This window comes from Spea bombifrons, chromosome 4 (genome assembly GCF_027358695.1).
Source record: "Spea bombifrons isolate aSpeBom1 chromosome 4, aSpeBom1.2.pri, whole genome shotgun sequence".
Lineage (NCBI taxonomy): Eukaryota > Metazoa > Chordata > Amphibia > Anura > Pelobatidae > Spea > Spea bombifrons.
Window position 1 is genome coordinate 29,232,065 of NC_071090.1, and position 14,375 is coordinate 29,246,439.

At 38.9% G+C, this 14,375-nt stretch overlaps 1 protein-coding gene across 1 annotated transcript in view; it reads right to left on the minus strand.

Moving 5' to 3' along the window:
- Positions 1 to 479: 479 nt before the first annotated feature.
- LARS1 (leucyl-tRNA synthetase 1) overlaps positions 480 to 14,375 on the minus strand; it is a 147,878-nt gene continuing 133,982 nt past the window's right edge. The window contains exons 15-31 of the mRNA XM_053463153.1: positions 14,203 to 14,288; positions 14,024 to 14,089; positions 13,735 to 13,817; positions 13,071 to 13,209; positions 11,648 to 11,860; positions 10,087 to 10,144; positions 9,248 to 9,311; positions 8,126 to 8,309; positions 7,694 to 7,784; positions 7,159 to 7,299; positions 5,765 to 5,905; positions 5,403 to 5,513; positions 5,104 to 5,214; positions 4,790 to 4,894; positions 4,139 to 4,234; positions 3,462 to 3,594; positions 480 to 1,057 (exon numbers count right to left, since the gene is read on the minus strand). Of these exons, the coding sequence (XP_053319128.1) occupies positions 852 to 1,057; positions 3,462 to 3,594; positions 4,139 to 4,234; positions 4,790 to 4,894; positions 5,104 to 5,214; positions 5,403 to 5,513; positions 5,765 to 5,905; positions 7,159 to 7,299; positions 7,694 to 7,784; positions 8,126 to 8,309; positions 9,248 to 9,311; positions 10,087 to 10,144; positions 11,648 to 11,860; positions 13,071 to 13,209; positions 13,735 to 13,817; positions 14,024 to 14,089; positions 14,203 to 14,288 (2,028 nt within the window). The 3' untranslated portion in view covers positions 480 to 851. The remainder of the gene's footprint in view (positions 1,058 to 3,461; positions 3,595 to 4,138; positions 4,235 to 4,789; positions 4,895 to 5,103; positions 5,215 to 5,402; positions 5,514 to 5,764; positions 5,906 to 7,158; positions 7,300 to 7,693; positions 7,785 to 8,125; positions 8,310 to 9,247; positions 9,312 to 10,086; positions 10,145 to 11,647; positions 11,861 to 13,070; positions 13,210 to 13,734; positions 13,818 to 14,023; positions 14,090 to 14,202; positions 14,289 to 14,375) is intronic.

Consider the following 14,375-nt stretch of genomic DNA (forward strand, 5'->3'; position numbering starts at 1 on the left):
CCACTCCTTTTACAGTTGGTTGTATGAAGGAAAAAAAAATATGTTTTGAAGGATTGAGAACGATCTATTTTGGGACATGGCTTCTATGTCTCCTTTAGCATAGCCGGATGGTAACGTTGGGTGAACAGCTACATCTGCTGTTGGTTCACAGGTACTGATGATCCCAGAGTAGAGCACCAACATAATAATCTGTTCGTAAAAAATTACACTCCACAACCTGTTATTGTAGCACCTTCGCTAATACTTGACTCGTAATCCTGGATTATCTGTCAAACAGCAGGGCTAATACATTAAACAATGCTATGCGGCATGAAATAGATTTGAATGTGTGCAAACAGAAATTTAAGGATTGAAACCAAGATAAAGAGGCCCTACTTAGGAGGCTTCCTGATCTGGTCTTGCCGCTCCAAGTCATTTAAGGACTTAAACAACTCTTAATCTTCTATGCTCTCAGAGCTTTCCAGACGGCACCACAAGCATTTGTTTTAAATACTTTAATGAGAACTTTAATGGATCGCAGTACAATATATAGGAAACACTTTGGTGAAGAATCCGGTAAAATACATTTGTCTTTCGTAATTGGGACAGCAGGTACATTATACGCCCTTCAGACAATATGGACAAACAGGTACAAGAACGAATAGCCTGGAAATCCAAGTTTTTGTTTTTCTTAAAAGGCTTAAAAAGAATTCCTTTATACAAAGTCTGCGGTGGGGTTCCTGGTAACAACCTTGTGTTTAATGATACAATTTAAATACCTAGGACCACATTTGACTAAATCAATGTTTCTGGTGAAAGGTAACTGTTACTTTGTTAGTTCTCCATAAGAAATCCCTCCTACACAGACACTTTTATTCCACCACATACACCAGCGTGTCTCCAATGTCCATTTTCAAGCCGTTATCGGCAATCTGGACTCGCTTCTCATTCAGATCAACGTGGAAGGCGGCTTGAGGAGATATTACGGATTTGCCAATTTCTTCTTTTCCGAGGACAGGAACGCGACGGGGCCCCAGCACAGGGTCATCAAACCTCATTAGCTTCACTTTTGTGACATCTGGTGAGAAACAAATTGATAATTAACGGGGCAGAAATTGGTCATGTTTCTTACATCTTACTCCATTACATCCAAAGATGAGCCAATGCATTTTAAAACCATAATTGAATCCAGAAATGAAAACTATGTTTTTAATATTCACATCAGATGTCGCAAGGACATATTCCTGGATTTTCCATTACACCAAGAGGAGAACTGAGGAGAAATCCTACTGCGAGCACAAGGGGGGGCGTTATAAAATCCCCGTGGACTTTCATTAATTGGATAGTAAGGAGAGGTAAAGATAAGCCTCCAACACTAGATGTTCCTCCCATGAAGCTGCAATCACACTACTACAGAGCACCAGTTTAACCCATTAAAGACAAGGGCTATAGGACCAGATTAATGTCTTTGATCAGTCGTTATTTACTCATTAAGCAAATCTAACCAAAATTATTTTTTTTAGTAGGGCTTTAAAAAAAACAATTTATATATGTAAGACATTTTTATGATTTTTTAATCACAGTTACCCAATCTAAACCCCTATCCAATTCCCAGCACACTAACTACCCAATATACATTAAAAAAATACATATAAAAAAAGGAACCCCTCATGGTCAGTTTAAGATAAAATTATTTTGTATAAAACCTGTGTTTTGAGACGCAGGGAATCATTTCTTAAGTTTTTTTTTTAGTCTCCCTCTCGCAAAATGGAAACTCATAACAGAAAAAGTAAAAGTGGTCATTTTCATGACAGTGCGGACGACTTGGACTTTAAACCTTTGACAAGTAATTCCACTATAGAAACGCAGAAGAACTATTGAGGAACTGGGTGTTCATTTTAGATTAGTAGGAAGGAGAACTAAGGATATCAATTCTATATATAAATAAAAACAAGTAACCAGGATCAGATTAACCCCTTAAGGACAATGGGCGGTCCCTAAACTCATTGAAAACAGTGCATTTGGGCCCGTACATGTACGGGGTTTGTCATTAAGGGGTTAAAATGCTGAGGTCACTTAAATAATAATTGGAGAAATAAACGCATTGCAGCATCAAATTGCTCACTGATTGGCTACCTGCTTTACATCTCTTCAAAACTTTGTAACCAGCAGCTTAACCAGTTTTATACCAAATTTAACATAAAAACCAGTTCAAATACTTACCCCGCATGCATCTCCTTAGCATTCTTTTAGCTGTAGCCATTCTGTCTCATTTTAACATGTGATCACTTTAGCAACAAACTAGCATATGCTTTAACGGAAGCACAACTAGGTGTTTTTGTTAAAATCATATCTGAAAGTGCTTTTATGGATTAAAATACTTCCCTGCGGTTTGTCATTTTGCATTGTTATTGCTCTCGTTTGTAACAAGCAAGCAAGCACCTTTGCCAACACCTTCCCAAGAAACGTTTACAGTCAACCGTTGTTCTCTGGCATTAACCAAAAGCAGTAAAAGTGGCTCATTGCACCAGCCATTTAATCTATGACCTCATTTTGGTCCTAAAAGAAAGCAATTGCACCAAACTACTGCATTGTTGACATTCCCACATTTAGTTAATGCTGTATATGATTATAACCCCAAAAAAAAAAATCAGGAGAACTGAAGAAAAAAAAAAAAAAAAAAAGAGGGCAATTATAGTATAAACAAGGTACTTACGGACTAACACCTGCAAGTTGTAAGGAATACAGCATATATGTGCAGACAATACGCACACAATCAAGCGATTTTAGCTTTTCCTAATCCATTTTTAATGGGATGTCAGCAACCGACCCATCTGCCAGTACATTATACGAGACAGTCGCAGGAGCCAAGAGAGAGAGTCATATGGATCCACTGTTGGATGCAACATTACTGAGGTGACCGTGATCCTCTATTTAGCGAAGTAAAGGTTTCCGGGAAACAAAACACGATCCGAAAACCTCCCGGTAGTTTAACAATTACACAACACAACTATTCTTCAACGGGGTGCTTGTACAAAAACACATAACATTTGTTCCAAGACGATTTGGCAGCCAACACTTTGCAAATCATATAATGACAACAAAGCATTCAGCCTCAGAGAATACACTTTGTGCTGGAGAAACGAGCCACGATGCTTTGCAATATATCTGCTGGCAGGAGCAATTATATTCTTCTGTTGAAAATTAAGCATTGTTATGTTATCCTTCCCAAATTATAGGGCTTCGGATTAACCGCTAGACAAAGCGTCGCTGAATTCTCTTGGTCATCATGCACAGTAAGAAGATACTTGGTAATAGAGAGAGAACGCCTTCCTTGTTTGCCGTAACATCCTTGAAATTCTATTCTACCCAGCCTGCTCTAATCGTTCATTAAAGCCCCGCTAACCGCTACTCGTTTGCTCAGACCTTCAGATCTCGGCCCCCATCTCATTGCTACACTACTCTTCCAGGCTGGAAGTTACCTTTGATGCCCCTGTCGGTCTTCATTAGGCGTCTTATTATTGAATCTCTGCTGTCCCCTTGGCGGATGGAAATCTTGGTGGAGAAGTGGCCGTTTGATGGCTGCGGGTTTACCAAAAAGACAGGCACCCCAGGCTTAAAAAACAAAATGAGAAAGGAATTAGTAAACCAATAACTCCAGAACCTGGATGTCACCCAAATATCTTTGAATGCCTGTGAGAGAAATACTCGCTGAGAATTAAGACTCTTTCTCACTGCATTTTTGATCAGGTACTATTGTCCGCTGTAATTCACCCTTCTGTGTATGCCTCGTGCCCATAGTCCATAGATTTATGCTAGTAGAGTATTCAATACATGTCTCTATCTCAGGCAGCCACATTATTGTCAGTCTAATTCAGCTACTCGGTCATCATTCTGCTGACTACAATAACACAACCAAGAAAATCATTCTTGAGACTTGTGGGTGAGATAAATTTAGTATAATTGCCATTAAATTTTAAGGTTTCCAGCTGAACACTCGTAATTATGTACGTATACGAGTGATACGGGGGCAACAGATTTAACTAAACACATGTTTTACGCAGACAGCACTTTCAACCGTGCTGCACACTGGCAGATTTTCTTGCGGCATTAAACCCAACACAAGATTTGGCGTCGGATGAATCTCTGTTGTGCGTACCTCAGTCCTAAAGACAGAAAACGGCTTTCCAGGGCAACAGTCTTCCTTAATTTTGTCATCAGCGTCTGAAGCAAATTTTATTTCAATCTGATCAAGCTGGGGAAACAAACAGGAGAAATATAGATTTTATAAAGGAAATAATTAGAATTTAAGTACTATAGGAGTTGGTAGTTGCCCAAATATATATAACGGCAGATTTACAAACGGGGGTGCTAACTGGCAATATGCTTTGAGGGTACGTACTAGAATTTCTAAGTTTACCTTTTCTTTATCATAAAGGATATTCCTTGAGCCTACAGCTAAGATGGCCTTGGGTTACATTAAATCTACTAAGGCAACGTGGAAACGTTTCCATACCATGTAACTGGATTACCACTGTTAGGTTTAACGCATGCGTTGTATGGTTCTGTACAGTCTGAGACCACCTTCTGTATTGTAGAGCAGGCAGAAGATCAGGTGGCAGCTTAGCCTTGACAGCTAAGTGGATGGGGTTTTGTTTCTGGAAAACCATGAGGGGGATGACTCTTTTTTAATGTTTCTCTTCTACTAAAGAGCCACTTTTGTTGGCTTTCAGAAAAGGCCCAGTAGGACACCTAGAGGACTGTAATATTGCAGCAATTAGACTACTTAGGAGTGTGATAGAATACCGACCTCCAGAGAGTTGGTCAGGTAGACTATATTCTCCAGAAGGACAGTCCGCTCGTCAAACTCCAGCTCCAGATCCAGGATACGCTGGCCTTTCTTTTCTAGATTTTCCTAGATGGTAAATAATAGGAAAGCCTGTAAGTGCCATACTTAAAAAAGGGAAATGTAACAATATAAACCAAACCGAAAACAATACATGCATTAAATCAAAACATGTGGGTCGAAGAGAGTGAACAGGGAATGTAACATCTGGATTATTTACAGTAGGTTGATATATTCAACAACAAAATAATAATAATAATAATAATAAATACCGATACCTTAATCATAGCAACAAATGGCATGACACGTTTCATGTATTTTTTCAGCTCCGGCAGACTGTTCAACTCAGTCGCTATAACTTTATTATCAGGAAGTTGTCCAGCATTGGTCTAGAAACAAATATACAAAATATGAAATAATAGCAGATTGATATCCAACAACACTGTCCTTTTAAGCTATATCAGAGCAAATACACTCGTACCCAACAAACATAATGAGACCACAGGAAAAAGCGTGGTCAGGTAGGGCTGTAAGAAGAACACATGGAAGGTACGGGGAGAAGAAAGAGTCATCATACCTCATAATGTTTCCGCAGATTTAATAAGGTTTTGTGTTGCCATGGGGGATATGTTTTGGCCACATAAATGGTGCAATGTGTAGGCTTCTGTGGAGGCAGCTTGTCTCCTTTCTAGGAAGGAAATACATATTATTTCTTGAGACAAATGATAAGAAATAACGACGAACAGAGTTATAGGGCCGCGCTTGATTGTTATAGGGCCGCGCAAATTGATAAAGTAGTTAGGCCCATTAAATAACGTAGTTACGTTTATATTTGGCAGGCTTAAACACTATTAGTAAGGTTTTTCCTTTGGAAACCATTGGCAGTTGCAGATTGAAATGGACACATTAAGTAAATAATAATACTATATCACTTCTTACCTTCCCCTTTGCTGGAGCCATGTAGTTTTTGAGTCTTAGTCGGAGATCATGGGCGGTTTCTGTCAAGTACTGCGATGAACGGATCAGTACCTCGTCGACAGGGCCTGGTACCGGCCAAGAGGCCTTCATGAGGGAGTCAAGCTGCACAAGACATTAAGAAGTCGGCCATAAGCATTTTGTTTGGCACATCTTTGGCTTCGCAGACATTTCTGCTTAACGCATTACTATAGATCTTCCAGCGTGTAGGAACCAAGAAGAAACAGTCATTCTGATCTGCTCTTGTTTTCCTACATTTGGCGGAAGCTTTTTCGTTGGAATACATGGAAGACCATGGCAACCCAAGAAATGATCTACGATCTGACGCCAAATCACTTGAAAAGGATTCAAAATGAGACCGGGCTTGCCAGAGACAATCAGTGAAGTATTCTTGGCTGCTGTCCGTGAGACACACACTTAAAAACGATAATACACTAACACTAAGAATATAAAATGGGCTTTGTTTCCAAAGATTCCATTACTGGGTCTATATGGATCTAAATATTCTTTATTAAACTTAATTTCAGAAACATCATTAGGTCTTATTTCCCTAAGTCATAATTCTGATATCATAAAAAGGACCGAAGGGCATCGCAGTCTTCGATTGTTTTTTTTTTTCTTGTTATATATATATTTTAAGTTATTTAAAATGAAAATGTGAGATTTAATGCAAACATTTTTCAGAACAGACAAGGAGTTTCTAAACCCTCATAGCGAAGCTCAGATAAGCATTGCTTCGTAACGATCCACCGAGCACTGCAATCTTCATTGATATGACCTATCTTCTGCTAGGTATGGAAATCAGATAAAAGCTATTTGCCCTAAGCTGCCCATGGTAATTTTGGAAGTGATTTACAGACACTTTTAGATATAGATAATGCTGCCGCGCCAAGCATGTGTAGTTGTATAATTTAAAATAAATATAATGCGAAGACGCCAGTGCATTGCTAAATGCCTTTACTTTAACAGATGTTAGTAACCGAGGGCTATACTTTTACCAATTTAGACACAAATTGCAGACATTTGCTGCAATTTCGAGCAAGAGTATGCTGAAAGCACCGAAAAACTACTCGTACAGCCACATGGATTTCTATAGAATCTGATTTACATTTACATTAAAAGCTGCACGAATCGCTCTCATCATGCGGAGCTGAGAAGATGCTTTTCAAATCGTCGGAATAATCCTACTTCCTGGAAGACTGATCAAAACATCTCAAGATCACACGGCGGCTGCTTTCTTTTGTCACGGTAAACAAGATGTTTTCCCCATAAATGAGATGTCCTTAAGACAGAAAACCTATGCAATTTAACAATGCTTTTTTAAGGCTTTGGAAAAGCGCCAAACCCTCTACGCGTACCTTCCCCAGTAATGACCACACGTGCTCACACAGATGTGGGCAGATGGGAGCCAGCAGAAGCGTTTGCGTCTCGATAAACCGGAACACCAAGTCTCTGTGCATGCCTTCAATGGCCAATTCGCGGTACTTGTCTTTCGCAGCCTGGAAACATAAAGAGTTAAACAGAAATGCATCTATTTTGGAGAGTTCAGCACGAACAAAGTGAACATTCTGATGGGGTTTACTCAATAAAGGCCATTCTTAACAACCGTATCCACAAGAGATGGTCCTGCACCATGCATAGTTCAATCAGTGAAATAAATTCTAAGAGCTCTCCGTGATAAAGAGCAAGCCAAATGATACTAGAAGCAGAAGCTCATTGGGTATGGTCCTTTTATGGTCTATAAAGATCAGTGTATTGCTTTCCTCATACAACAGCCTGAGATAAATGAGGAACTACGCAACAAGACAACTAAGACACTTACTCAGAAGAATAGGGCGTTTAAGGAGATTCTTCTAGTTTTTGTTTCTATGTACAAAAAAAACAAAAACATACCTGAAACTCAAAAAATCCTGTTTTTAAGGCCTCCTTGAACATCATTTTTTCATAGTTTTGTTCCGTCTTCTCAATTCCTGCATTAATCTCGCTGAAATAAAAAGGCGGGAAAAAAACAGTTTGGTAATCCCGGACAATAGCAGTGGTTATTCTGACCTGGCTAGAGGATGTGACTGTTTGCCGTCAGAGCTTGATAACTCTGTGTAACAGTATAGAGACGGACAAACTGGTCAGTAATAAAGTTGGAGCAAAGAGTAAAACAGGAATAAAATTGGAAGAGAAGGGCACACGCAATGACAAACCGCACACAGAACCAGAGACACATAGCGCAAAGTAACAAAGGCAAACAAACGCACATTGACGCAATGATAGGGACTTTACAACTAAGTATATCGGTGTTGGTGGCAATCCAAGACAGTGTATGACACGCACCTTGCGAACACCCGATCATTAAACGTCTGTGTCGCTCCACTTCTGAGGCTGTCAAAATTTGCGAGCATTTCTTTGACCCACTCCACCCACGTGTACAAACGTAAAATGCCTGCGTCCGCCATTGCTTCCACAAAGTTAGCATCCTCCACTGTGTCCCCAGCATCAGCCAAGGCCAGACGCATGCCTAGAGGCGTAGAAAAAAAGAAAACGGGGGAAATGTCATTCTGCGGTTATCAATAGGTACACCATAGTAGTTGACTTCATACCACCAAAAGGTCAACTTTCTACAAGATGTCACAAATTTCATTTTTCGTGACTGCAGTCCCCTATGAGCTCTGTAAGCATCATGGGAACTGCTTACCAACCAAGCTTTAAAGCTATTTTTAATACCTAAATAATCCAGAATAATAAGCATACGTATAGATCAACCAATCAACATAAAGGTTGTTTATTACAAGGATAAGAAAATATGATGGATTCCACCAGCATAGAAGCTTGTAACATCTCACAGCAATAGCTAAAGATATATTTTAAAGTTCTTCTATCAAAATATGGTGCTTCTTCTGTATTGTGAACACCCTCATTGCTACACAAATGCTATAAAGTCTTCTGCTTGGAGGCTTGGTCCTTACACCTCTTGATGTCACCTACATATCCTATTGTCAAAGTCTATTACTCCATGTATGATTTTCAAACATTTGATTTCTGGGCATTAATAAAATGTTTTAAGGCTATTGAAGGTATTTTTTCCCTTTATGGTACATAATTTTGGTCCTTTAATCAACAGTGTTCGGCACAAACAGGCGATACGAGAGAGTAAAATGACTTGATTTGCCAACATGCTTTATCTACGTGAATGCAAGAATCATTCAGTAACAGGATAACAGGGATATTAAAATAATATTTCAGACAGTATGTGAAATGTTCTCATCGTAGGCAATAATATTTATATTCCACTTAAATGGATGTTTGCAGTGCTGGAAATCTAATATGCGGTCATAAAGACACTCATATGTTTCCTCTGATTAAGTCATACATATTTAAAAAGGTATATAAAGTAGCGGATCCATTTAAAATAGATTGAATATAAGTTCAGTGAATGCGAGGTCCACGCGCACTCACCGTCAGCTGAAAACTTATCGACTGCCTGAGTTAGCGTGAGGAAGTTGCCCGTAGACTTGGACATCTGATGGAAAAAGGACAGAGCGAGGTTTATATTATGAAATAAAAAGCAAAAATCACGAGGCACCCTTAGTATATGTGCAAAATTATCTTCAACTATTAACCTATGAATGGCGCGTGTATGTAAAAATGAAATCCCTGGATTCTCAAAAAAATATATTTGTTTTTTTCCCTTGAGTATAAAATGCAGTGTTGTATAAAGTAACATAGGTTAGCACTTTTCTCTGCAGATGTGAAGTCATGCCGTAATCTGGATGACTTTCCTTATTCATACCGAACTAAATTGATTCTTCTTGACGACGTTTATGTTGTCCGTTCCCTCTACAGCAGGGGCATCCAACCTGCAGGACTACATCTCTTGTCCTGCAACAGCTGGAGGGCCACATGTTGGATGCCCCTGCTCTACAGAATTTCATAAGCCTGCATGCTGGTTAAGACTAACTGATAAAGGGTGTTTATCTGGTATATTGGGCTAAGTTGCAGAACTAGAACACATATAAAATAATAAATCTTTAATAAACAGGACAATATTTTTCAAAATGTATTTTTAATCTGATGCTAGTAATTAAAAAAAAATGGAGGGAGTTCCAAAAGGGGAAGAAAAAAATGTAAGCTATTGATTAACGTGTGTTTTAATTTAAGTAGCACAGGGACCGTTTAACCGGAAGCTTACTGGTGTTTATGGAACTACAAATCCCATGATGCCGTGCGCATCATGAGAGTTGCTGGTCCACAACAGCTGGTGAGCATCGTGATGTTAGCAGAGTCTGCTATAGTACCTTCTCAGAGTTGAGCAGTAGGTGTCCATTCGCTCTCACAGCTACTGGCCATTTGCCACTAAAGAGAATAGGAGGAGAGAAAATATTACAAAAAACAATCCATATTATCCATAAAAGGTCTGCTATTTTCAAATTATTTACTTTAAAAGGGAAAAATAATAGTTAGAACCGAAATGATCTACAAAAACACTAACATTCACAAATTTCAACGTAACTTTTAGATTCTCCTTTTTTTTAAATCAACATCAGCCGCTGTATAAATGGTGAAAAAGAGGGTCTTGCTTGCTTGGGAAGAAAAATGCTTCCCAAGTCTGCCGAAGAACAGGAACAGCATTTGAAATACTTAAATCACCCTAGATGCATGGGAACATGTATTTACCAATGTAACAAAAACGTCCATTTGCATCGAAGTGGCTAGGATTTAACTATAGTTGCCCTTAAATGATTCTGTACGAGCGGCCGGTAAATGGCATTCAATTGCATGGAAAAGCTTGTAACACGCAGCTATCGTCCACCTGGTTGCTAAGCGCACTTTGGTAACCTTACCACATAAAGACTATTAAGAGGTCACTTTATGGTTAAAATAAAAATCTGTGAACGCCTTCAAATAAAAAAACGTAGCCCAGACAAAACCCGTGTCATGAATCTCACTCAAGAATCAGTCACTGATTTGACAGCAGCATATCAGAAATCCATTCTTTACAATGGCAATAAACACATAAAATCTATTATTCTTAAATGCTGTAAGTTAAATATGGGGCAGTTTACTGTCCCAGGCAGCCATTCTAAACAAGAACGTATATTAAAGTACACAGTGAGGACTTCAATATGCGTCATTCAAAAACAAAAAAACCAAATAAAACTCATCTGGTATAACAGCTACAGCCCTGCAGCTGCAGCCTCCATCCTCATTGAAGTAGCCAATCAGAGGCATGAAAGTGGTCCCACGGAGAACGGACAAACGCATATGGGGGGGGTTCTCATGAATCCCTCCTATGCATTTGCAAAATGGACCCCAGGTAAATTTAAAGGGACTTCTCCACGCTACCCTATGCATTAAAATGCATTTGATGGCTGGAGCGCCCCTTTAAAATGACCAAATAAAATTGGGATTTTAGGGAAGGGGTACAATGTGGTGTGTATTTGTGTAATTTTTCACTTGTGTAGTTTATTATTGTTGCACTTAAAAAAAAAAGTTTTTAAATATGAATCTGGTTTTGAAATGGGGGAAACTATTGTGATGTCATAATGACTTCACTAGAGCGGTTTTCCCTGTACTACCAAAATACACAGCGCATGTAAACAGCTTTTTTCCCTATAGGGGGAGAAGTTCTGTTTCTCTGTCTTCTCAAACGCCTTACAGGCGTTTAAATCCCTATAATGTGAAAGTGCTCATTACAACCTTCGTCCAAAGGACGTTAAAACCTTTAGAAAGAAATGTGGATCTGAAATGAATTCAAATAATCTCTCACTACAAAGGGTGAGTGAAGACACATGACATGTATGCATCTGGGCTAAAGACAATGTCTTAAAGTGTAATGGTGCTCTGCCACATGCTCACCTGTCCTCAGGCCACATTGCCACGTGATTGTACAGGTAATAAGTGAGATGGTTTGGCACAAGGTCTTTGCCAGACACCCGGAGATCTACTGGATACCAGAACTCAAATTCCTGCTTCAACTTGTTGAGTTTCTCTTTGGGAATGTTGGTCTTCGGGAATGGGGCATTCTTGAAAAAGATGTAATCCCAGACTTCTCTGGTCATTTGTTCTGGCCTGAGCATTGGACAAGATACCTTAGTTAGACCACATTAATGGAATTACAAGGAAATTTGCAACTAATATGAAATGAGTGCAGACTACTACACTAACCTCATGATAATCATTGCTATCTTCAACCCCAAACACCTCAGCCGTTTATTCAACCATCATTTTTCTATATAATGTTCTGTATCTAGAAAAGCTACAAAATTCCTTCTAAAGGATAAGTAGGACTTTCTTTGAATATTCATACACCTAGCCCATTATATATATATATATATATATATATATATATATATATATATAAATAAAATCAAAATTTTGTGTGGTCTATACACAAGACCTGTTTCAGTGCTCCCTTGCGAAGCGTGCCTGTTATTAATGAGGAGTGCCGTGGTATAATGTCACATCCCAGCACCGCAATGGATCACCGAAACGGAAGCTTGTAGGTAAGAGGGATGTGGAGAGATAGTGGGAGCAGCACACGGGTTCCATCTGAGAAGCCATCAAGCACATTGCACCCATCCTGTTTAACCTAAATATATTTATATACATTTAAACAGGATGGCTGCATGGCGTTTGGAGACCATTCACATGGAACCCATGTGCTGCTGCCACTGCCCACATGTCTGCGTATGTGTATATGTATGTAAGTGAGTGCGAGTATGATTGTGTGTGTGTGTTATGCTATTTTTTTGGTCTGGAAGGTGAAAAACACCGCACTTCCCCAGATGTACGCACCAGTAAACTATCACTAAACTGGAGAATAAGGTAAGAGGTGAAAAAAACCCATACAAAATGCAGGCCTTTACAACAACTTTATTAAGGTGATCAAGGGATAAATTACTTAAGACCCTCCAAAGAACACCTGATTTTATTATTGACATCTATAAGACTGCGTAACACCGTCATAATGATCTGCTTTATGATCACCAGGAGCACAGAAAAAAATCAAACCTAGAAACAAAGCCAATGAGTGTAAACATTGGTTTAGCATGGACCACATGGCAATCTCCAACTGGCCTCCGTGGGTCTGATTTCATCACTTGGAACCAATGACCAAAAAGATGCACATGGATGTATGATATGTTGTTTATGTATAGTGTTCTATGCCAGAATCACGGTAATTAAGAACTCATCTCCCTTTGGCTTTTGGTGGCATAAGAATGTGCCATCATTGGATTTTGTACTATGAATGCAGGAGAAAAATCTAAGCTACGATTACCTGATTCCCAAAGGAGATTCCCCTTGACCATTAAGGTTGTTCCCTTGTAGTAGATGGCACACGGTGTAATAGGCCATGTATATAGTGGAGTCAGAGAGAGATTCAATCAGCCAATATTCATCCCAAGGCAAACGTGAACCTGAAATCAAGATAACCTATTATTACCAAGATACAAACTACTGTTGGAGATGTATAAATAAAATACTTATAAAACCCTACAAAATAAGGCTTACAGACTCATGTTAACTGTGTATACTTCAATGTTATAATAAGCGTGTTTTTATGCTTAAATATTGCAGAATCATTATAAATATGTATTTTTTTATACCACCCTTTTTTAAGCGTTGGTGAAACTGGCCTTTCTATACTGTCCCCCATACACCATTCTGCCTTTGCCGATGTGACACTCTAATAGATTATAGCAATGTGTATGTATAGCTCAAAACACAGTATGTAAATGTTAGATTTTATATTAAAAAACCTGTGCTATACATGTAAAACACTTTAAAATCGGTTTTCTTAAACTTCAATGGATGCCTACTTTATCTGCTTGTGATGCCAAGAGAGGCAGTAGTTCGAATACTTTTAAATCTTTGCCTGCGTGTTGATCTATACATTAATTTGTAATGATGCTTGTACAGCGTATTGAGAAGACAGAACATACCCAACCCATAGGTCCTAGAGCAGGCATGTTCTTGTAGCCAGCCCAGAGTTGCTTCAAAGTTTCGACGTGTTTCATCACAGTATCTTTGGAAAAAAATAGAGACAAAACGTAAACAAGCCAAAGAATATAGGGAAATGTAGTTGGTTACTTTATGTACAGGGAAAATGTATATATCAAATTTAAAGCGTGGTAAAATGGGAGTACCTTCATCCAGAACACGCTTACCGGAATTCTAACTTGTGTGAATTTAGATACAGCTAAGAATTTTATTAACACGAAATCAACTTACGTTTCTAAGTCTTTCAAGCATTCGGCAGTGCGTTTCTTCCAGTTTGCTTCACCATAATCCAAGTACCTGGGGATGATGAAAGTACTGTTGAGAAGGCTTTATGCTGAATCAAATATCACACTGAATACAGTAATAACCAAGATCATGTCTGCATACACTTTACGGACACACGTACTCACCACTGATCACAAAGTGCAACCACACATTCATCAGCAGATCGCGAGATGACCTGCTTCTCCGGCTCCATGTAAATCATCGCCTCACCCTACGATGAGATATGAACAGCTGATGCTTATGTTCTCAAGTGATGTAATGGTCGGAGAAATTCTTTTTAAAAGTCACAGAACTGAAT